Here is a 24,176-nt window from a genome sequence, read left to right as displayed (position 1 = left end):
TCCATTTGCGTTTTGTAGTTCTCATTTTATTATGTAGAAATACTGTATGCTTAAAAAAAATATAACTAGATATCTAGACAAAAATCAGAGAATATTCAAATACATATCTAATAAAAACCTTTTATTTTTTTCTAAGTATCTTAGTGTGTTCTAATATTTTTATGAATTAACATACTAATTTGGGATCAAAATAAAACACAAAGTCACTTCCATTAATTTATCTGTTCAATATAATGTAGGTACTCCAAAATAACAATAAAACTTTGGATATTGTAATGCCACATGTAAAAATATAATACTTGGAAGAGGCCATATTTATTATTTACGTTTTATTAATATCTAGAAATAACAGTTCATAAAGTTTTTAACACCAATATACAGTTGTATGCTATTACTAAACTTATGTGATAATTGTTTCGTCTATTCCCATTTTTAAAGCTCAAGTAATGGCAACACATTTTTGAAGTGAAAACTTCTTTAGCGGCGTTGGGTATAAAATCTTAAACTCGCGTCAGGACACGTGGCCTGATCGAAAAAGCGTAAGACGGATTGATATCAAACCATGCTCAACGTTAATAATCAAGTTTTCACTTCTGCCGGCACTCCCGGAGTGCAACCCGTCTTTTTTTTCTTATTCATTACATTGATCCTACTAATATTATAAATGCGAAAGTTTGTGAGGATGGATGTATGTATGAATGTTTGTTACTCTTTCACGCAAATACTACTGAACTGATTACAATGAAATTTAGCACACATATAGAAGGTAACATGGATTAACACAGGATAGGTTTTATCCCGGAAATCTCACGGGATCGGAAACTATGTGGGTTTTTTTTAAACGCGGGCGAAATACTAGCTTTTCTATAATATTATATGTGTAGGATGAAGCTTGCAAGCAGAATTGATATACAATTTTTGTCTATGTTAAATTTATTGTCTATGGTTTGGCGGCTTAGACGTACCATAAACTAGACTCACAATCTCACCCATGCGTGCGTCAAAATCTTCCTACGCGTGTTCTAGGCAGTTATCTAATGAGCTGAACAAACGACTTTGAACAGTACTGCCACGACATAAAGTGTTAATTTCAATAATTTTTTTATATAACGACGCTCGGGTATTTATCGTAGAACTTAAAATAATCAATTGTGAATCATATTTAGTTGTTTAACATCAATGTAGAATTATAATATCTCACAAATTGAGATATTTTAATTTTAGACGTTCTTTGTTTTGTATAGGTAATTTATGAAATTGTTTATCTTAAATACGTAAAATAATTTTAATAACATACCTAACTAGTAATTATTTAAAAATTCTTAATAACAAAAAAACTTGCGTAAATTGTGTTGCCAGTCCTTGAACAATGGAGAGTAAAATAAAAAATATATAACGTGTACGAGTTAATTTGGGACTCGGCTGGCCGCAAAATATGCGATATATTTTCTTTAAAAATATTACTACCCAAAGTAAAACTGGTACTTACTTAGTTTAAATTACATTCCATTATTTTATTTATTTTAGAAAGGTGCCTATATTATATTGCAAATAACGTCATCGGCTCAGGTCTCAAGTTAATTCGTACGGACTATAGTTGTTAAATTTTCTATATCAAGTAATTTAAGTTAAATTTTCTATATCACTTTGCGGTTTATCACTTTATGTAATATTTTTCTATGTTTTTCTTACAAATATTTATACGTAGATAAATGTCACAAAACAATTGGGCGACTGATGTGTATGTATTTTGTTTGATTGCAAATATTTTAAAGCCATGCATACTTCAAACAATAAACTTTATGTTCATAAAAGAAAAAATAAGATAATTTAGAAAAGAAATAAATCAAAATACAACACAATTGAATGATTACAGTGCCACAAACTTAACTGACCCGGTGGCAAAAACTGGAACTACGTACCGCCATTTTGAAATGTCACATTTTCACAGACTTTTCATACGAAATATTTAGTATAAATAAAAAGTTACTTATTAATGTTTATTTACACCATTGGCAATGACATTATTTTTACCCTTGCATCCGGGGAAATACTATTTAGCGGCAACACTAAAATCGACATCAGTGACACCGTCACCGGGTCAGTTAAGTTTGTGGCACTGTATGTATTTATAAATTTTAAAGCATAATGTGATTACCCGTGTCCCCTAGTGGGGTAAGGGGCAGATGCATTATACATCTGTTTCACTGATCGATTTTCTTTAGGGACAAGTAGGTGATCACCCTTCTGTGTTCTACCAGACCGAGACATTTTTGAAGTTAAAACTTCTTTAGCGGCGTTGAGCACTTTTTCTGTAATGGGTATAAAATCTTAAACTCGCGTCAGGACACGTGACCTGATCGAAAAATCGTAAGACGGATATCATTCCAAAATATCAAACATGCTCAACGTTAATAATCAAGTTTTCACTTCTGCCGGCACTCCCGGAGTGCAACCAGTCTTTTTTTTTTCTTCGTCTCCGCGGAATCGAACCCTAAACCCGTCGGTACTACGCTTACGCGTTAACCACTGTACCAAGGAGTTGGTAATTGTGAATTGTACCTAAGTGTAAATTTTAAAAAGTAATCATGAATAATGAATAATATGGCAATGATGAAAAATATATTATGAGGATGAAGGATGACGTATTTTAAAACATAAATACTGTATTAACATTCCTATAATGTGAACATATTTGACGATAAATTGAAATAAATTTTATTACACATGCATTAACATCTTTCATATCTCGAAAAACTAGTAAATAAATTTTTAATTCACATAATATATGGCATACTTACCATTTACAATTCAAAAGGTTTTAGAAGTGAAACTTCTTTAGGCGCGTTGAGAGTAAGTACGCGTCACGGCAATACTGTTGGTACCGTCAAGGAGCAAGTCGACGATTTTGGTATCTTTCAATCTTACCAAAGAAGTTTCACTTCTGACACATGTGCTCGGCACACACGCTCTTTTTTTTCCTACTAGCGATCCGCCCCGGCTTCGCCCGTGGTACATATTTACGTTTTCTCTACATAAGAACCATCCTCATACTTCAAGGAATATAATAAAAAAAGAATTATCGAAATCGGTCCACCCGTTCACACGTGATGCAATGACAACGCGAAACGGGTTTCATTTATATATTATAACATCAATTAAGATTTTTTTTATCTAGCAACATTAAAACATACACATACAGCTCATAACATAAATTATTCTTAATTATAATACTTTGTTCTATCGAGTATTATAAATTACAGGTTAGGCTTTCTGCACACGAAGAAAACAGAATTGTATTCGTGTTGTAGCATAGAATTTGGGTTCTGTGCGTATTTCGTTTTCACGCCTGTGCGTTCCTTCTGTAAATGATAAAAAAAATGTTTTTATTAAGAAAAAAAAAAGAAATAGTATTGGATCATTGATCAAACTGGCATTTGACAGTTAATTGAAAAAATGTATTTATATGATTCTTTCATATGCTTTTTTACTGTATGTCTGCTTAATTTAAGTGAAACGAAATCCATAAAATATTATTGCTATGTCTGAAAATCTTTTTTAGTGTATTTCAACCGACATTAAAAACGACAAAACATTAAACAAAACAAAAAAATAATTATAAATATGAATTTAGTGCAAATTTTAGTGTAAATACTAAGCTCGCGCTGATTTTAAAATTAGAAAAAAATGACACTAGAAATGAATCACTCATAATCAATTATAGACCTTACACATTAAAACCATTTTCGGTAATTATTTCGTTTAAATAAAATGTATTACTATGTTTTAAATAGAAATATAATATAACTTACCACAATATCAAACCCCACGTCCCTTATTATATCAACTAGAATGTCATATGGCGGCTCGATGCTAATCTCGTTCGGCATGTCGCTGAAATAAATAATATTTTGTTAATATATTTCTTGTTTTATTATATTTTTTCTTAGTTTAAAATATACTAGCTTACCGCCCGCGGCTTCGCCCGCTTTGACTAAAACCTAATAAATTATATACTAAAACCTTCCTCTTGAATCACTCTATCTATTAAAAAAAAACCGCATCAAAATCCGTTGCGTAGTTTGAAAGATTTAAAGCATACAAAGGGACATAGGGACAGAGAAAGTGACTTTGTTTTATACTATGTAGTGATGTGGACATAAGTATATCTCTGTGTATGAAACATTAAACTCTCAACTATGAGCACCAAAATATATTTTTCACATTGATTTACTAAACTCAAACTCAAACATTTATTTATTCAATTAGACTTCTTCGAGAAACACTTTTGAAACGTCAATACATAATTTTAACATCTACCACCGATTCGGATATACTACCTAGTAGTAGTAGTACTACTTTTATAAACAATATTGCGAACAAAAATAGAACACACTAGCTGCGCTTCGCGGATTCACCCACGTGTCTCCCCTCCTGTTGGTCGCCTATAGCCTTCCTGGATAAATGGGCTACCTAACACCGGAAGAATTATTCGAATCGGACCAGTAGCTCCTGAGATTAGCGCGTTCAAACAAACATATATGTAAGTATAGATAAAATACCATGACGATATTTTAATAAATAACCTTATAAAAACAATTTCACACACTTTATCCTTTCAACATATTAGCCAAATAAAAATAATTATGTATTTATTTAACACTTTAATAAAGTTGTGCAAACAGGAAAAATAAGCGCTCACCTATAATGATACAATAGCGGTCCCAAATTGATCCAAATGCCTCCCGGTTGCAATATGGCGTATATCCTCTCGATAAATTCTATTACGTTCGGCGCGCAATCTATGAAGAAACACGTCGCTACGCAGTCCCATTCGTCTGTCTCTGTGTACACCTGGAATTTAATTAATCTATACTAATATTATAAAGAGGAAAGGTTTGTATGTATGTATGTATGTATGGTTTTCACGCATAAACTACTGGACCGATTTTGATGAAATTTGGCACAGATAATCTTTAGACCCTGAAAAAGAACATAGGCTACCTTTTATTGCGAAATATGTACCACGGGCGAAGCCCGGGTGGACCGCTAGTATTTAATAAACAAAAATTTAAATTTTTAAATACAAAATTTTTTATCACGATACGGGATTCGAACCCGCGTATTTCGGCTCGCGATCAAAATTTTCTGTTCTTTAAAAGTTGCTCATTTATAAAGCATTTGAATGCTATAAAACTAAATATCAAATTATTAATTTGACATATTTTAGAAAATCTGGAAACTAAATATGGCTTGAGTATTAATAGATTTTTTACAGATCTGAATCTTATAAAATTTCCCCTGCCACCATATCCCCAATCTCGTTGTTCACGCAACTATTGATCCCTGCCGATGTAGCTTGTCATCAGTTACACTACCTCCTGGTGTTAGACCGACAAGCGTGATGATTTACGAATTTCACCAAGAGCCGAAAAAACCGAGTAAATCTATACTAATATTATAAAGCTGAAGAGTTTGTTTGTTTGAAAGCGCTTATCTCAGAAACTAGACTGGTCCGATTTGAAAAATTCTTTCGGCGTTAGATAGCACATTTATCGAGGGAGGCTATAACGCCTATAGCCACGCTAAGACTAACAGGAGCGGAGCTATGCGGGTAAAACCGCGTGGCACAGCTAGTACTGTATATGACACAATATAACATCAGTCCCCTGCCACCGTATCACCAATCTTGTTATTCACGCAAATATTCACTATCTTTTGTTATAAAATCGTCACACAATCACTGTACCACCTCGCTTACGATTCTCGTGCTACGTGCCACACAATATTAAAAATCAAATAAACTATAAAAATGTAAACCGCAAATTTAAATCACACTATATATCACGCTTTTGTAGAATCGGCCAGCACAGTAGGTGATAGTAAATTATTTTTTCCGATAGTACCCTCTTGTATGTCATATTTATTTTCTGTCATGTAGTTCACTTGCCATCTTAGTGTTTTTATAACTAATGCAATTATAAAAGTAATGAAACAGTGTTTATACATAATATATAATTGACGGTTGAATGAATATGCATCACGATCAAATCGTACTGATTTATGTGATGCTTCACAGTATATTTTCTTGTTTTGTTCTTCTATTCAATAAATCGTAAATAAGAAAAAAAACGACGTGTAGCACTCGGGGACTGCCGCGGTAAGGCTATTGCAGGCTATGCCTTCAAGCCACACCTCCGCCCGTCGGAGTGGGGAGCGTGAGGTTTTTTCGTCACGGAATTTCTAGATTCGGTCCCCGGACTCAAGGCCTGCGATAGAAGCTATGCAATAGCTTAAAAAAATAAAAATAAAATGTGTCACGTGTCACGTGCTACGTGCTACGTGCCACGTGCCACGTGTCACGCCGTGCCGCTCACCTTGAGGAAGTCCCCCGCGGCGATGGAGAAGTGCGAGTGGTGGCAGGCGGGCGGCACGTCGGGGAACGTGGCGGCGGTCGCCTGGTGCTCGCTCGTCATGTGGTTCACGTATTGGTGCAGCCACGGGTATACTGTGTGCTTGTTCGCCTGGTGACAAACAATATTCCTATGATGATTGTTGTTGTAAATAAAAAACGGTTTTACAAGTCACTAGAAACTTTGTTTTAATTAAATCAATTAAAGACAGTCATGGACGACGCGACCAGGAAGTGAACCACAGATTATAGCAAAAAGCAAAAATAATGACATTGACAATGTAATTTAAGAAGGCGGCAATTTCAAATTTTAACAATGATGTTGCTCATTCATATTTAATATTGTGTTCGTCACAAAAATTTACAAATCTATACTAATATTATAAAGCTGAAGAGTTTGTTTGTTTGTTTGCAAGAGCGAATCTCGGGAACTACTGGTCCGATTAGAAAAATTATTTCGGTGTTAGATAGCCCATTTAACGAAGGCTATAGACTATATATCATTTCGCTAAGACCAACAGGAGCGGAGCACTGCGGGTAAAACCGCGGAGCACAGCTAGTTCAAATTAAAATTACCATTGTACACATTACACAATAAAGTCTCACTCAGTCCCCTGGCAAGTAAAGCCACGGCCTACTATCTATTACACAAGTAGGATCACTAATACTTTCATTTGCGAATAATATAGCCAGTGTATAGGCATATGTCAAAACATAGCTAGCTAATTAACCAAAAAGACACCATACTAAACTACACCGCTCACCTCAGGACACTTGTTCAGTATAAAATTGCTCGCGAACAGCATGAACAGCGAGAACTCATTCCCCTGGCACGTAAAGCCACGCGCCGCTATCTCCCACGCGAGCCGGCCGAGCCCCGCACCGGGCACTAATACTTTTATGTGAGATCGATCACTGGAAAGAAAATAATGTAGTTAAGACTTTTCGCCTCCTATAAATAAAAATTCGTAGCAAAAACATGCTTTCGTTATTCTTAGTGTGTTCGAAAAGATTCTATGCAATAACACTGAACAACACTGAATACGAGTTTTAGCTTACACTAAAAGATCACGAAAAAATGCACTGCTCTTGCTCTAGCTCTATGTTTGTTTGGTCTAAATGCGCCGTTACATGTAAACACAGTGATTTAAAAAGATGTTAAAATTGTCCAGTAAGTACTCAATTATCACAATATAAATAAGTATACATTATGATAGCATTTACTTACTTTAAAGTATCAACTGGAAACCTAGCTTCTAACTCATCCAGTATAGGTTTATAGCACTGCTCTCGTTCCACTGCGCCAGCTGAACTCCAATCCCTGACTATATTCTTTATAACTGATTGTACCTGGAATAATTTTTTATTTTAAAATTCGTAATTTTTTTATCAAGAATAAGATACACTGCAGACCGATTCCAAAAGTTCTACAAATAATTTATTTTACAATAGTTCTACATATAATTGATAATAATAATAATAATAAGGGCGTAGGGATGTGACGACCCCATCGCCCACGGTTGGAATATCTAATGTTTACGTGACAATAGATATTCCACCCGTGCAATCAGTCAACCCGCAGGACACCTTGTGGCGGGGTGTCGGGGAGTAGCGACCCCGCGGGAACCGAGTGCTCCCGGGGGAGGCCCCTGTCTTCATCTCCGGCTCGCCTTCACCGGCCGGTCGGAGTGAAGCCTGACGAGGACAGGACCCCCCACCTCTGGCTTGCCTTAACCGGCCGGCCAGAGTGGAGTCGCGAGAGCTTTTAGCTCGAAGGGTGGATGCGAAGCGTAAGTGGCGAGTGGGCACGTGATGCTGGACCCTCAAGGAGCGCGTGATCGTAGTTTAAAGTCCAGGGACGCCTCTCCACCCTTAGCTGCTCACAATATGTTGCCCCCTTGTCGCACTATTGCAGCGACTTATTTCGGGGGCCCATACAGTGAGAGGGCGAGTCACCACCTGCCAACAATTTTTTGCTATATTTTAGTAGAAAGGTAGGTGCCATAGTCTTCCATAGTCCTTAATTCCGGTCCATTAACATCCCATTCCATAGCTCAGTTTATTTTATTCCCTTATCTTGCAATAGTCCTACATTGGCCGCGGACTGCCTAGGGCTGTATCTCTATAGTGCAGTCATGGGCAGGCTGCGGCTGGTGTCCCACAACACAGTAAAGTTCTCTAAAGGGCCTCTGCGTGTTGGATCCGTGTCCCCACGTAAGCCTTCCAAAGGACCGGGTACCTTCCTTATGATGGTACCCGAGTATTATGGAATTGAGATACATAATAATAATAATAAATTCTTTATTTAAGAGTAACAGAGACTCATTTTACATACAATACACAAAAATCACTAATACACATATAAAATTAAGCTCACAATCATAAAATATAAAATTGACATGTCACAAATAATAATAATCAATACATAAAATCACAGAAAAATTAAATAAAAATTAAAATTAAAATTAATCTACGCAATAAATAATTAATCTAAAAATACAAATTATAAAATTGACATGTCAGAAATAATAATAATCAATGAAACATACATAAAATCACAGAAAAATTAAACAAAAATTAAAATTAAAATTAAAATACGCAATAAATAATTAATCTAAAAATACAAATTATTAGGTATACAATTTAAAAAACTTCACGTCTCACCAACACATTAATAAAATGTTCGTGTATTGGTGAGTCTATTTTTTGCGATAATGTATTTAGTATTTCGTTGGGACTTGCACGTAACCGTTGGAGTATTGAAGCTGTCTTTTTTCGCAAAATGGCATGAAAATCATTAGTGTGAGCCTGCGCAAACATTTCAGACGCTGAACAATGCCTCGGCAAGCCCATCAGCATCCTAAACCCATTATTATATTGCACCCGTAATGCATTCATACTCTTTTTTGAGTACTTGAACCACAGGCTTCCCGTGTAGAAGTTTTGGCAATAGGCTTTGAATAGAGTTATTTTTGCCTCTTTGCTACATCGGGCGAACCTGTGGGCCAGCATATTACATTTCGCCGCCAGGGATCTCTAATAATATAAGGGATAATATAAGCCATATAACAACATATTATGGTATTATAAAATAAATAAAAAGAGCTGAATATTTTGTATATTTTTCCAAATATTATAATTCGAAACACCATACATACTGTAACAAGCAAAAAATTAAAATTTCTTACAATTTTAGTTACGTAGGGTAACCAATTGCCGTAAAAATCTAGTATGCTTCTATTCTAATGTATTATCTTACCTTTTCAACATCATGCTGCATCTTATGTTGTTTCTGCGAACTAATCTCGCAATTATTATAATTACAACCAAACGATTCTGTACCGTTCGACTCTCCGTCCTGACTATGGTCTACATTTTCGAACATTGTATCCACATGCTTTATTATCATGTGCACTACATTATTATTAACGTCTAAACAGTTTTTAAACTTAGTGAGGTAAGCTTTGTATTTCTCTAGGCGATGTTGATGCGTCTTTGGTAACATGGAGATGATTTTCTCAGATTTGTGTATCCTGTCCAGGCAGCATAATCTGTGGAGGAAATATTTCATAAATAAATAAATATTCAGGACTATTTTCACACACGGCACAATTTGATCCATAGTAAGCTTTCGCTTGTGTTATGGAAACCAGATGGCTGATATATAATTTTAAATTAATACTTATATAGATAATAAACACCCTGACACAGAGCAAACATCTATCCTCACACAAATATTTGCCCCGGGTGGGAATCGAACCCACAACCTCTGACTTGGAAGGCAGGGACACTACCAACCAAGCTAACCGGTCAGTCAAAAATGTTCCTTACATATTATGATGGAGGAGATTAAGAAAACTGCAGAGAAATTTTTAATTAGATAAATTATATAAGATCATATTATTTTGATATCTTAAACGTAAGAAAAATATTATATTATATTTTTATATCTTAAAAAGCATACAGGGTGACTGGTTATTCGACGTGATCCTTCAAAGGGGTTATACTAGAGGTCATTTGCAACAAATTAAGTCCAGCTAACCAGGGGTCAAAAATGGATGGTTATTGAGCTATGACCCTTTTCTTTTTGAGGTGATGCAAGTTTTGGGCAAGTTCTTTTTTTTTAAACTGATCGCTCGTTCTTCGGCTTTCAAAAAAAAAATCAATTGAATGTTAACAGTGTAGTAGTTTTTTCATAATTAATTGTTTTTGGTAAAAAGGCAGAAAATTTTCACATCAAAATCCGTCATAGCTCAGTAACCATCCATTTTTGACCCCTGGTTAACTGGACTTAATTTGATGCAAATGACCTCTAGTATAACCCCTTTGAAGGATCATGTCAAATTACCAGTCACCCGGTATAGCAACTGCATTTAAACTACACGTATTAATTTTAATCTATTATGATAAAGGCATTAAGATAAGATCTTAAAACAGATGTGAAGAAGTTGCTACCTACTAAATAACTAAATAATTACCTAAAAGTTATTATACAAAAAATCGAGTTTAAAATCAGTTAAAATCTTCAATTTTTAAACTACCTAAAATGTAGACTGCAAATCTTCATACACAAACACTCACACATTGATGGGGTTGGCCTTCTTTTGTCTTTGTAAAAATTTTGTTTTTTTTTATTATCATACCTTAAAACTAAATGTAACAATCAAGGCAGGGGACTGACTGTCTTAACACAGGTTATATACTTATATATAGCTTACTATCCCAGCATGAGAGCCAGAGCCTCATATAAAATTTGGGAACAAAAGTGAAATAAAGATTCTAATTCTTTTTCAGATTATTATTATTTCTTATGTTTTTTCAATACAGTGAGAATAAAATTAAACTGTATTGTTTTGAGCAACTACCATAGGTGTTACAAATATGATGCACTGGATATCATGTTCATTAAATAAAATTCTACAAAAGCTTAAATTCAAAGAGGATACCTAATATACTGTCCTCAATAAACATTATGTGAATTAAGGATTTGAAATATTATGCAATGTTATCAATAAAAATTTACACAAAATTAATTTAAAAGATACCTAACTACCCAGCTAGTGAATAACAACTTTTTCTCAGCAAAACTTGATCATCTTTTACAAATTTTACAAATACAAATAAACTGCTTTGCTCTTTAATTTAAAAAGCAATTTTCATTTTAGTAAATAGTTAATCCCATAAAAAATTTGTACATAATAGACTTGTTACATCATTGTATGCATTACACATAAACAAGTAGCTATGAAATAACAACCTATTATGTTTTTAATGCTAATCACACAATAACATCTATCTATACATATTATTATGTACTTTATATCTATATATGACAAACAATTATAACCTTGAAAAAGGTGCTAAATGCAACTCTATTGCACAAGGACGTTAGGGTCAGAGTTCCGCACGTGTATCGGACGTAAACAAATCTCATTGTTACATGTAAATAGGTTAATTACATACTCCGAAACAAAGAGTTGTTGCTATGTACTTTTTGACGGTCCAAAAAATAACAAATTAGTGAAATTGGAAGTCTATGAGTAAGGCGACTGGTTCTGTATACTTTAAAGAGAGTATTACTTACTTGTAGTATTTAAAAGCATTAACTACAGCTTGAAAATGGGCGCGCTCTTTCGCTTCATCTATTTCATCAGCTGCCGGCAGAGAAGACATTTTTTACAGCAGTTGAAAGACGATTCAAAGTTGATTGAGATATCACGAGGATAGTATAACTAATATGTAACTAAAATAAGCGTATTACACAAAATAAATTGATCCAGAACATTAATTCTGTACCAATTAATTCGAAAACCGATCAGACAAATTCATAATCTTTTGTCATTTGACATTTACCATTTATGTTAATGTCAAACAGACATCGCCTATTTTTGAGATTTGAGTACTATTGCCATAGTTGAATACAAAAAATATTTTAAATTGATTAATGTTTTTACTTTCACGATTATTAATTGTGTTTTGATTTATTTTAGCAAAATTAGTTTATAGTGAGTTAATAATATTTGTAAGAAAAGATGGCAAATGTCGCCATAAATCAAATAAATTGACAAATCCTAAATCAATTTTCAATGGTGGTGATGAAATGTGTTTGTCAACATTCTATCGATCTTGTTTTATTAATTAATTTTATGAAATATGTTTTATAATGTGAATCTATCGAAAATTTAAACGAAAAAGCAAGTTTTTAATACATTTGTTACCATAAAGTTCTCGCCCTTAAATTTTAAAACGTTTAGCATAAGAAAACAACGCATTTAACTATTCTACTTAGATTTTATGAATTTGTGTGAACTATCAGTGTTATAATGTATGAATTGTTATAAATATTTATTGTTCGAAGTGTATTAATTATAGTGCGTGCGCTTAGATTGTTATCGTAGAGCCTTACTTCAATTGCGGAAGAAAAATCAATAATGCAGTTCCGTTCTTACATCTACGCCGCATTCTGTTAAAGAGAATTAACTAAAACTTAATCAACAATAACGATGTGCCTCAAGAATACGTTTATCATACCGAATTTATAAGAAAAAATATGGAAGGTGTACTTTCTCAGAGAATGTCACCACTTTTGAAATGTATAATTTTATTCCTATTTATTTTCACGGCGAAAGTGCTCACGTCTCGTCCTCAAGAGTCCACGGATAGCAGAAACAGCATTCATCACGTAAAACCTTCACATTATGTTAGAACTTTCACCAAATACCACCACAGAAGGACAAATCAATGGAATAACATGCATGATACTGGATACTGGCCAGTATATGATCACCCTAAACATATAGGAAAAAGAAGTGTTCCAAGTTCAAATGAGCTAAATACACCTGATAGAGACTTGAATCAGTTAGTCTCTGACTCTGTTAGAGGCAACATCATTGGGGTGTCTGATAAAACAGTAGTTAAAGAGGAAATAACAAATGAGGTTAAGAAATATAAGCCCAAGGTTACTACTGCAAGTCCAACAACTCAGACCAATATTACTTGTCTGTATAAGATTCATAATGTGGCTTTGAGTGTGACACCATCCTATAATGAAGACAAAAATGCTCAACTTATGGTGGAAAATGTAATATTTGGTGAGTAGATAAAAAATACACAGTATATTAGCTTTACAGTCAATCTGAGTAATTGAAAAGGGGTGGTCAGGATGGGAAACAACTCCACTTATACTTTTAATACTTACTAGCTTTCCGCCTGCGGCTTCGCCCGCTTTGTCTTAAATTATATACTAAAACCTTCCTCTTGAATCACTCTATCTATTAAAAAAAACGCATCAAAATCCGTTGCATAGTTTTAAAGATTTAAGCATACAAAGGGCCATAGGGACAGAGAAAGCGACTTTGTTTTATACTATGTAGTGATTTTTCAACAGACACCGGTACACTATCGGAGATGACTCTCCCTGATGGGGAGGTGGTGCAAGTCGAACAATGCACGGACCCTCGCGCGTATTGTTACACGCTTTGGCATCAGGATAATGAGGGAAACATCACTGTTCTTGGACAGGGTATGTTTATAATGTTTTAACAAGTTCAAACGTTACAGGTGCAATTTATTAATGTACTAGCGGTCCGCCCCGGCTTCGCCCGTGGTACATGTTTACGTTTTCTCTACATAAGAACCATCCTCGTACTTCAAGGAATATAATAAAAAAAGAATTATCGAAATCGGTTCAGCCATTCTCGAGTTATGCGCTTACCAACACATTTTGCGATTCATTTTTATATATAAGAAGAAGAAGAAGAAGAAGAAGAAAGATGTTTGTGAGATTGATTGTTATTTTGGGAACTTTGTTGTTTATAATTTGATTTTTGCTCAGCACAGAGTACACTTAACATGAGCATTAACTTAAACTGATCATCAGTTCAAAACTTGATATTGGCAGAACCCGTCCTCACTGGGATTGGGAGTTGCCACTTGAAAAAAAGAAGAAGATTCAAACTATTTCTGTCAAAGACGAAGAATAATATTTTATTTTATAAACAGGTTGCTGGCGTTCCTCGCACGGTGGGAATAGCTGCGATAAATGCACGCGGGTGACCGCCCGCCTGCCCGGCAGCAAGTTCTGTTGCTGTACAAAGAGCTACTGTAATGCTGATTTTAGTGAGTTTTCATTTGTATTTGATGTAAATTATGTGCTGTGTGTAATAATTAACAGCAGATTTTTTAAAAGATATAATGTTTTTTAATTGTGAACTTTGTGGTTATATAATTACGATTTATTATTATCTATTCTATATTAATAATTCGATTATATTATTCGACCATAAATTATCATCACTTTAAAAGCACTTGCAAATGTCGATATTTTTCGCTTTGATTTTAGATCTTGTGTGTCGTTTCCATCGAAGAAAATGTCCAAAAATTAAAACACGTTAATACTTCATGCATTTCGATTTTCGAGTCTCGTATACAACGGATCGAAATAGAAATATTTATGTAGTAAATTAGATGTGAGAATGAAAATACATCTATGGCTTGGAGCATCTAAGCTTGTATAAAAAAATATTATCATCATGTAAATTATATTTTTATATACATTGCAGCATCACTACGCGAAGAAACGGTAACAATAAAAGCGGAATCAACAATGGAAAGCGCGGCAACACACCCGAACTATTCTAGCGCGGTCGCGGCGGCCATCTTGGCGTTAGTCGCCATCTTGTTGATGGCGATTGTGTTTAGAAAAGTGTATTGCAATAGGATCGAATTGGATAAAGACGAAATGAGCGATGGCGTGGATTTGGAGAAAGGTATGTTTTATTATTAGAACCTGTAAGTTGTAAAATTTATTTGTTTTTTATTTTTAAAAACTCACAATATTGCAATCTTTTATGTGTTCACTGCAACTAAACTGGCGATTATGGACCATATGTTCTTGCAAATAAAGTCTGTTTTGAATGAAGATTGAAGATTGAAATAATAATGCTTTTTGAATTGATAGTCGATTTGTCGAGGTTTGCTATATGCTATGTGACATAATGTTTCGACCTGTAAGAGAATTTTTTTTTCTTTTTTTTTGTAAAAATGTGAATAAATATTCCTCATTGAATATTTACGTAGTTAAGGCTTATGTGATGATTTTTATATCAATGAAGAAAATGTATTTGTAGCCGTTGTAAATTGTGTTGACTTTTTTTATGATAACTTTTTTCTAGGTGACGTAATGGGCAGTGGTCCTGACGCTTTAGCAACTGGGCTATCGTGCGTTGACAATCTTACACTTATAGAACATATAGGTGAGTTTAATATGTTTTGATTTTTCGTTTATACTAAAAAATGTGTTGTTTTTTCTAGAATTTTTTTTTTAAATATAACTCTTTTAAGTGGTCTGTGTTTGTAATGTCAGAGCAAATTAAATATTTTTTATTTGCTTAAAATGAATTAGTTATCTACTACCTATTACCAATTCTAAAACTTCTTTACGCTCATTTCCTTTTCTATCATTACGACTACTTGGTTACTTACGCTTTAAATCGTGCATAAATAATTGAAGACCTAATAAATAATTATTTCCTAAAAGAAATAATTATTTCCTCTATTTTGTACCGTATCACGATCGTAAATTCGAGCAATTTTTTTTATGAAAAATTAATTCATATTTTTTCTACCAGGCCAAGGTAAATTCGGTTCCGTGTGGCGCGGGAGTCTAGGTTCGACTCCCGTCGCCGTGAAACTGTACACCAATCCGAGCGCGTGGCAGAAGGAGGCGGCGATATATGCGATACCGCATCTAGCCCATCCGAATATATTGAGATATTATGGTAAGTATTTCTTAAATAAACCTAAATTTTTGGTTAATCATAAAAAAAAACATAATTTTTATATGCTAGGCAGAGTAATTACAATCGGGAAATGAAATATCGAAGTCACCAAAAGAAAAGTTTTGATGAAAATCATAAGTCATGATTGAATTGTTTTGCCAAACATAGAATATATACAATTTGTTTGTTAAATTCATTCATTCATTTATTTGAATTATTAATTTTTTATATTACTGGTCCTTCAAGATAAATTGAATGTATCAAACTAATGTATCAACAAGTTAAATAATTGATCCTTCGAGTCGGATCTATTAACTTTTCACTTATGTACATATCAATATTATGGTTAGAAAAGTCCTTTCAGTCTACTAAGTTTTTTACGTATATAAATATGATGGTTAGAATGGTCCTTCGAGTCGGATCTACTAACTTTTTCACTTATATATTTCACTATGATGGTTATAATGGTCCGTCGAGTTGGATCTACTAACTTTTTCACTTATGTATTTCAATATGATGGTTAAAATAGTCCTTCGAGTCTACTAACTGTTTCACGTATGTATTTCATGGGCGAGTAGAGGCAATCACGATAGTGCAGAGTACTAAAATGTATATAATCGGCCGTCATTGTAGATGTATTTAATGATGATTCAATTTGCATAAATTTTGCACGCCATTTAAAATGGCGTATATGTGAGACTAAACATTGTATATAACCTTTAAATTACCACATACGAACAAATAAACATATTTGATTTGATTTTTTTTTTCATAATCGCCGTAATGGTGGCAAACATGACGATTTGTTGAGCAAAAGCTGCTCAATGTGCTACCAAATAATTATACCATCCATATACGTATATTTACATATATGGTTATTTACTTGTTCAAACAGGAAGCGACAGTCGTCCCGCATTAACAGATACCGGGGGACGGTCCCATCTTCTAGTGTTAGAGCTATGCCCCATGTCCCTGAGAGAGCGGTTAATACAAGCCCCGATAACGTGGTTGGAGTTCGCCACTTTGGCCCATGGGTTGGCGTCCGCGTTGGCTCATTTGCATACACCATGTGAGTTGTTTTTTGTATGTAAAGTTAATTTAAAAAACGAGTATTGTCTCACAGTTTTAATTTGCAGTAATTTAGTAATTTTTGATAGAGAAATTTGATCACATTTTCTGCAATGTTATGTACATCAAAGGTATTACATATATTATAGTAGTACATACTTCTAAACGATTCATCAATATTATATAGAAACTTAGTAGCTCATACAGTGTCTGCAGGATAATAATCATAGAAAACAATCTTGAGTTAATATCTAACTATTTATATCATACTTTTAGCGCTATTGCTTTGCTTAAAACGGTTTTAAGTTATTTCTTTGTCACCTGTTTTTACAGTTTCTATCAGAGCGAACAGCTAACCTTCACTAACATTATAAAGAAAGATTTGATTGCTTGTTCGAATGAATATATTGTTTTAGTTTTATCTCGTTGTTAATATGTCCCCTTATATGTTAATGTTTACCCCATATAGCTAATACATTAAAAAATAATTTGGAAAATCCAAAAGTGCACGCCTCATAATTTTTTTTTAATAAATATTTATTAATTATTATTTTTGTTTATTTAATAACAATTAAACCACATCGAATCAGACCCTGAAAAATGAAAGGGTTCTATTCCTGAGCATACTCAAGCGTAAGAGAAAAAAAAAGACTCGATTAGTAAAGTATTTCGGTCGCTATCGTGTTAACAAGAAAAAGGATCCGCACATACAGACACACGGACGTCCAAGACAGAACTTTTTTAAACTGTTTTTTAACTAGTTTAAATAACAAAAATGACATCAAAAATATCATGAACGTTAAAAATAGTGTTTTTTCTTAATATGTGTGTGTATGTATTATCTTACAAGTGCAATGTATGATACATAAAGACATTTTAAGTTTGAAAAATCAGATGTTTTGCGCGAAGTGACAGTAGTACCCACCTCAACGCTTCGCTTATGAGGCGTGCAATATATTTCAGCTGGCAGCAAGCCCTGTATAGTACATCGCGACGTGAACAGTGGCAATGTGCTAGTGGCCAGCGATGGCACAGCAAGGTTGGCCGATCTGGGATTGGCCCAAGCTTTGACCCCACGGCGGGATAATACAGCGCCGAGTCGGATTACTGAGGTAATAATAATTATATTGGTAACTCAATTTCTGCAAGCGGCTTCCACTTTACATTCTTTTAAAGTCATACTTTTGAAATTTGCAGGAAAACCTAATTTTGAAGTAAATTTATGAATAAACAATGGATCTGGATAGCATATCTTTAAATTGTAAATGTATAGAATAAAAAATAGCGTGCGTGCGGCGCATGTATCAGAAGTGAAACTTCTTTGGCAAGATTCGATAATACCAAAATCTTCTTAAATTTATAAATAAATTTACCTATATTTATAAATTTATAATACCAAAATCGTCATCTTGCTCCTTATTTTATGAAATTGCTTAAAAAACATTAGACAACTTAAATTTAATGAAATAAAATAATTCTTGATATCGAATAATAATATGGCAGCAAACAATACCAGTAATAAGTAGAGTAACTATATAGGTAATCACAAATTAGTAAAAAAAATTACAAAGATTGTCCTGAGTGACTATAGCACTTGGTATCGCTATCAAACTTATTGTGTCACGATGAAATATAGTATTTTTAGATATGATTAAAGTTTTTACGTAAATAAGCCGCAGTTTACGGCAGTAAAAATAAAACAATAGTTTTATTCAACACGTCAAAAAAATACTTTATAGGGTTTAAAGTTTAAACTAACGACGAACGTTCAGTTTTACATTTATTTCATAAGTAATATTTTAAATTACAAGACAAATGTGAAACGTATTTGTTTTAATTGTTGTATCCAGGCGGGCACGCTCCGCTACCTATCCCCCGAAGCCCTAGAAGGTGCCCTAGATCTAACCGAAACCCGCTGTGCCCTGTGTGCCGTAGACACATTCAATATTTGTTATGTATATGTACATACATTCTATATTATTTCGAGAATTTTTGTATATGCTGTGTAGTGTGTACACTCATAATTGATAAATATACATAGTATTAATTGATCTATTGTGTTTATTTTATGAATGTGAAACGTATTTTGACGTGACAACGTCTTATAATTCGATAGAGCCGGCTGCACGCACGAAAAAACATGACTTATGCGGCGTTACCTCGCTCTGAGGCGTTCCATGTAAGGCTTGAAGTGTGAGCGAGAGCGCGGAACGAGCGACAAAGAAGCACAATCGGACGTTGTCACGTTCAACTATCGTCAGTAAACCGACTTTACAGACAACCAATTTTTTTTTAAATTGTTGTATCCAGGCGGGCACGCTCCGCTACCTATCCCCCGAGGCGCTCGAAGGAGCCCTAGACCTGACGGGTGCCCGCTGCGCCCTGTGCGCGGTGGACGTGTACGCGCTGGGGCTGGTGCTGTGGGAGCTGCTGTGGCGCCGCGCCGCGCCCGCGTACGCGCCGCCCTACCACGCGCACGGCCTGCCGCACAGGCCCACGCTCGCGCAGATGCAGGTATAGTAGATGGGATAACCCCCCCCCCTCCCACTCCCCCCCCCCCCCAATACACTATAAAAAGTTAGCAACATGTGCCCCCCCCAAAACACACTAAAAAGTTAGCAACATGTGCCCCCCCCCAGAGAGAGACTGTAGAAAACTCACGCTCGCGCAGATGCAGGTATAGTGGGAGCTGGGTACCTCCCCCCCCACACACGCAAAAGCCATCAACATCCCCCCCCCAACCAAAAAAACACTAATAACAATAATCAACACACACTCACAAGCCATCAACACCCCCCCCCCATCCAAAAAAAGTTATTCGTAACCACCACAAAAAAAGATAGTCGTAACCACCACATCCAAAAGACACTAGAAACTGACGTATATACAGCCCACCCTCCTTCTGGAAGCTACTTAACCGGAGGGACATGTTCACCCCCCCCCCCCCCACACACACACACACAGCCACAAAAGTAAGTGAAGATAATCGATACAATACATTATACACTACAACACGCTGAGTATTCACTTATGTGTTACGCAACATAACAAAAATATTTACAAAATACTAATAAAGAATTTAGAGTATTGTTTTTTTTTTTTTTTTTTTTTCATAAACTTTAGCATTGTCTCTCACCCAAAAAAACAAAATACGCATGAATTTGATATTTAGTTTTTTATAGCATTCTATAAATTATTATGGATAATAAAATTATTGAATTGAATTATTGAATTATAAAGCATTTGAATGCCCGCCTCGCGATCGATTTTTTTTCTATTCTTTAAAAAATTATATAATACTAGCGGTCCGCCCCGACTTCGCCCGTGGTACATATTTCGCAATAAAAAGTAGCCTATGTCCTTTCTCGGGTATAAAAATATCTCCATACCAAATTTCATGAAAATTGGTTCAGTAGTTCAGGCGTGATTGAGTAACAGACAGACAGAGTTACTTTCGCATTTATAATATTAGTATGGATTATTATACATCTATAATATAAAAATAAATCGCAAAATTTGTTGGTAAGCGCATAACTTGAGAACGGCTGAACCGACTTCGTTAATTCTTTTTTATAATAACCCTTGAAGTATGAGGATGGTTCTTATAGAGAGAAAATGTAAACATGTACCACGGGCGAAGCCGGGGCGGACCGCTAGTACATAATAAATACATAATAAAATAAATACATTATTGTGATTACAGACGCTAGTGTGCCGTAACAAAGCAAGACCGCCATTACCACGTGGTCCCGTATCGGAGGCGAGAGCTCTGAAGATAGCAGCGGATACTTGTGAGGAATGCTGGGATCATGATGCGGAAGCTAGGTGAATATTTATTTATAAATTTTAATATTACGGTAGAGCCATTTTAATAGGCAACATTTGACAGTTCAATAAAACTCAACAACGTAACCTAGTAACGACGACATAGAATAACATGATATTTCGTTTTGTTAGAACTGCACATTTGCTTAACTTTTTCAATTACGATTACATATTTATAATAATAATGACCGATACAAGTAATTTTACGATTTGATTTTACTGATAAACCATTCTATAATAAACAATTTCTGATTTAAAGAACTGACGTCGCTAAAATTTTGTGTCAATAAACCTTTTTTCTTTTTAAATACCAGAGACGTTACTTTAAAAATCGAAATCTGACATCTATAATCGAATGCATTGATTACTTGTGAATAAAAATCATTATAAATTAATAAATGCGTTGTGTTTTTTTAATTATATAGATACTTGTCTTATTTTACTCCTTCAATTTACGAAAGAAACTAGAAAGTATATTACTGGGACAGGGATTCGCCTGATGAATTTTAAAATTGATATGTGTTTCAAGTTCGATTGACAAATATTTCAAGTCCGTATCGATTAATTCACTTTAATCGATGTTTTTAAGCAGTTTACCTCTCTTCGAAGATAAAATTGATAAACTTCAAATGTTGCCTATTAAATTGGCTCGTCTATAATGTGGGTATAAATTTTAGAAATAAACAAAGTTGGTAAAATATTTTGTATAGTCTATAATACTGTATAACATCAAGTCACGATTAATGGGATCTGTATAAAACAGTTCTTTTTTTACAGAAAGCAAATATGCGTATATCACTTTTGTTTTGTATGTGTCGAATCATATTAACATTGAATTATAATTTTATGAATGTATGTATGAATGAGAAACGATATAACGTTTTATAATTATTATGTAATACCGGTCATTCTGCCTTGTAGAGTTGACAGTGCACAGATGAAAAATAACCACTCTCCTGTTATTATTTATAGATTAACCGCTGTTTGCGTGGAAGAGCGTATGGCTGAACTGAAACTGATGCTGCTCGTACAAGGGCCAGTTATTCATGATAACAATTTACATCCTAATCAACCAGGTTAGTTCTATACTGTATATTTTCAAAAATGGATGTACATAAAATATTTCAATTGAAGATATTACAGACTTTTATTGAAAATTCGACATTTTCTAGAAATTAGATATGGTTTTTCTTAAAAATTTCTACAATTTTATTTTCTTTTCCGACAGAGACAAATATGCAAATAACACCAAACGAAGTTGACAAGAACTCCAACTGCGTGCCGCTCCAAAACGGTGACGTCACAACCCCCCTCCTATACCCTCACGCACACATCGGCAGGAACGCGTGTATTGAACGTAACACCAACACAAACACACAGACACACACAGTCGAACTCATACATAAAAGCCTCAAAGATATAACAGCTCCTACAGAACCAAAACCTCCTTCCGTCACCGAAAATTGTCTATCCGTTGCGAGGATCAGCCATAATAGAATGCAAACACAAGAAAATTCGGATAGATTGAACGAAATAAGATCGTACCAAAGGCCGCTAGATTACGTGCAAAATGACGTAAGCGCCCCCGAAGAAAGAGGCCCGAAACAAACTAATCTATTGCAAGAACAAAAAGACAAGAAGTGGGGTATAAGAAAGTTCTTCGAGAAGAAATTGAACAAAACACCAAAAGAGACGGAAGTTAAACTGGTCGCGGAAAATGTTACGCAAAATGGCAGAACTAAAACGTCAGTTGTGGATAAGCCAAGCAACATTGACTTTGATAGACCTACCAATCTCGGTATACAAGACAGACCATATAACTTCGAAGCACCTTGTACACTATCGCCGCCAAATAAAACACTTTCTCCAACAATGCTTATGGAGTCAGACATGAATACAGTATTCAGAGAACTTCCCGCTAGAGATAACAACGATAGAAACCAAATATTCGCCGTCATAGTGCCTAAAGTGAAGCAGGAGTTGAACCAAAACAAAATTAAAGGCAGTTCTGAAAGCCTGAACAAGAGATCGGTTAGAACGTCCATGTCTTCGCAAAGCATGAAAGCTGGGCATTCAGAATCTGAAGATTCGACTCTGAAAAAGCGTCTAAGCTGTGACAATCCTATCATAAATAGCGCAGGATCATCACGAGCGAGTATTAACTTGGAGCTCCAATATCTACCCAACCAAACAGACAATTTTAACAACGACAGTCCGTTCGATATGAACTCAGATTGTTCGAGCAGTGAGGACGAACACCTAATGCTTTTATCCGAGAATAATGGAGCGAAAATAACAATACAAACGGTAACAAAACCAAGTGAAATAGATAAGAAAAAACATCAAAATGACGTCCTTAAAGAAGCGAGTCATACAAAAACTGACTTCACGTTCAATAAATTCCAAAATAAATATACGAATTTCGACAATGAATTCAGCGATTCAAACGATAAAGAGAACTTAGTCAATGGATATAGCGGTGATAATCCCGTGTACATAGCGGCTCTGAACGGGGAAATAGACACCAGTGAACTAAAAATCTTGGAAGAGCAAAAGAAACCGTGTTTAAAATCTCTAGCAATCAAACGGCAACACTCTTTAGAGCAAGTTAACGAGATATTTTCCTCGTCTGGTGATTTAAACTTGCAGAATCCCGCAGGAAGGGTAAAGACCCCAGGGGACTTGCCAGTCGCTATACGTAGGGCCAGAAGGGACAGGGTCCTGCAAAAGGGCAGGGCCAGTGAATGCAACAGGTTGAGCTTGTATGACGATAGAATGATGTTCGGAAACAGTCTTTAATTTGTATTGCGTTTTTCAGAAAAAATATTGGTCTAAAGCCTCAGTTTGTTGTTCAACATTTGTTGAGCAACAGTCTATGGAAAATTTGTTTGAATGTTGTTGCACATCAGGTGAAAATTTTTGAACATGCATTATTGACTCCGTAACACGCAGTGTTGTTAGCAACATCTTATCAACAATTATGCAACATGTTTCAATTTAATTTTGTTGCTATACAACTTTTCAAAATGCTTTATCAAGTCTGCAACAAGCAGTGTTGTTAGCATCATGTTGCTTAACAAATGTTAACCATG

The 24,176-nt window shown here is 34.8% G+C and overlaps 2 protein-coding genes across 2 annotated transcripts; one reads left to right on the top strand and one right to left on the bottom strand.

The window, feature by feature from the left end:
- Positions 1-2,285: 2,285 nt before the first annotated feature.
- Positions 2,286-12,258, bottom strand: LOC149476259 (carnosine N-methyltransferase unmet). Its single transcript, XM_089712290.1, has 8 exons — positions 11,997-12,258; positions 9,672-9,963; positions 7,641-7,762; positions 7,177-7,327; positions 6,378-6,524; positions 4,703-4,854; positions 3,813-3,894; positions 2,286-3,362 (listed from the first exon to the last, which is right to left on the bottom strand). The coding sequence occupies exons 1-8, from the start codon at positions 12,083-12,085 to the stop codon at positions 3,258-3,260; spliced, it is 1,140 nt and encodes a 379-aa protein (XP_089568416.1). The 5' UTR covers positions 12,086-12,258; the 3' UTR covers positions 2,286-3,257.
- Positions 12,259-12,510: 252 nt separating this feature from the next.
- On the top strand, positions 12,511-23,951 carry LOC149476258 (uncharacterized). The gene is made up of 12 exons (XM_089712133.1): positions 12,511-13,503; positions 13,800-13,934; positions 14,414-14,530; positions 14,974-15,180; positions 15,586-15,666; positions 16,042-16,191; positions 17,087-17,260; positions 18,223-18,371; positions 19,570-19,773; positions 20,963-21,084; positions 22,057-22,160; positions 22,313-23,951. The coding sequence occupies exons 1-12, from the start codon at positions 12,963-12,965 to the stop codon at positions 23,881-23,883; spliced, it is 3,555 nt and encodes a 1,184-aa protein (XP_089568259.1). The 5' UTR covers positions 12,511-12,962; the 3' UTR covers positions 23,884-23,951.
- The last annotated feature ends 225 nt before the right edge of the window (positions 23,952-24,176 follow it).

Source organism: Colias philodice, chromosome 28 (genome assembly GCF_061535455.1).
Source record: "Colias philodice isolate Cphi_HAF_F1 chromosome 28, ilColPhil1 Martin Lab GWU primary, whole genome shotgun sequence".
NCBI lineage: Eukaryota > Metazoa > Arthropoda > Insecta > Lepidoptera > Pieridae > Colias > Colias philodice.
Note: the sequence above shows the minus strand (reverse complement) of the source record. Positions and strands in the feature narration are given on the sequence as shown.

Coding starts and splice junctions, on each gene's coding strand:
- LOC149476259 (XM_089712290.1), bottom strand. CDS start 12,085: ATGTCTTCTCTGCCGGCAGCTGATGAAATAGATGAAGCGAAAGAGCGC. Junction 6,525..7,176: donor TACTGAACAAGTGTCCTGAG/GTGAGCGGTGTA, acceptor GTTTGTCACCAG/GCGAACAAGCACACAGTATA. Junction 4,855..6,377: donor CCGCGGGGGACTTCCTCAAG/GTGAGCGGCACG, acceptor ATTAAATTCCAG/GTGTACACAGAGACAGACGA.
- LOC149476258 (XM_089712133.1), top strand. CDS start 12,963: ATGGAAGGTGTACTTTCTCAGAGAATGTCACCACTTTTGAAATGTATA. Junction 16,192..17,086: donor GAATATATTGAGATATTATG/GTAAGTATTTCT, acceptor TTGTTCAAACAG/GAAGCGACAGTCGTCCCGCA. Junction 22,161..22,312: donor TTTACATCCTAATCAACCAG/GTTAGTTCTATA, acceptor CTTTTCCGACAG/AGACAAATATGCAAATAACA.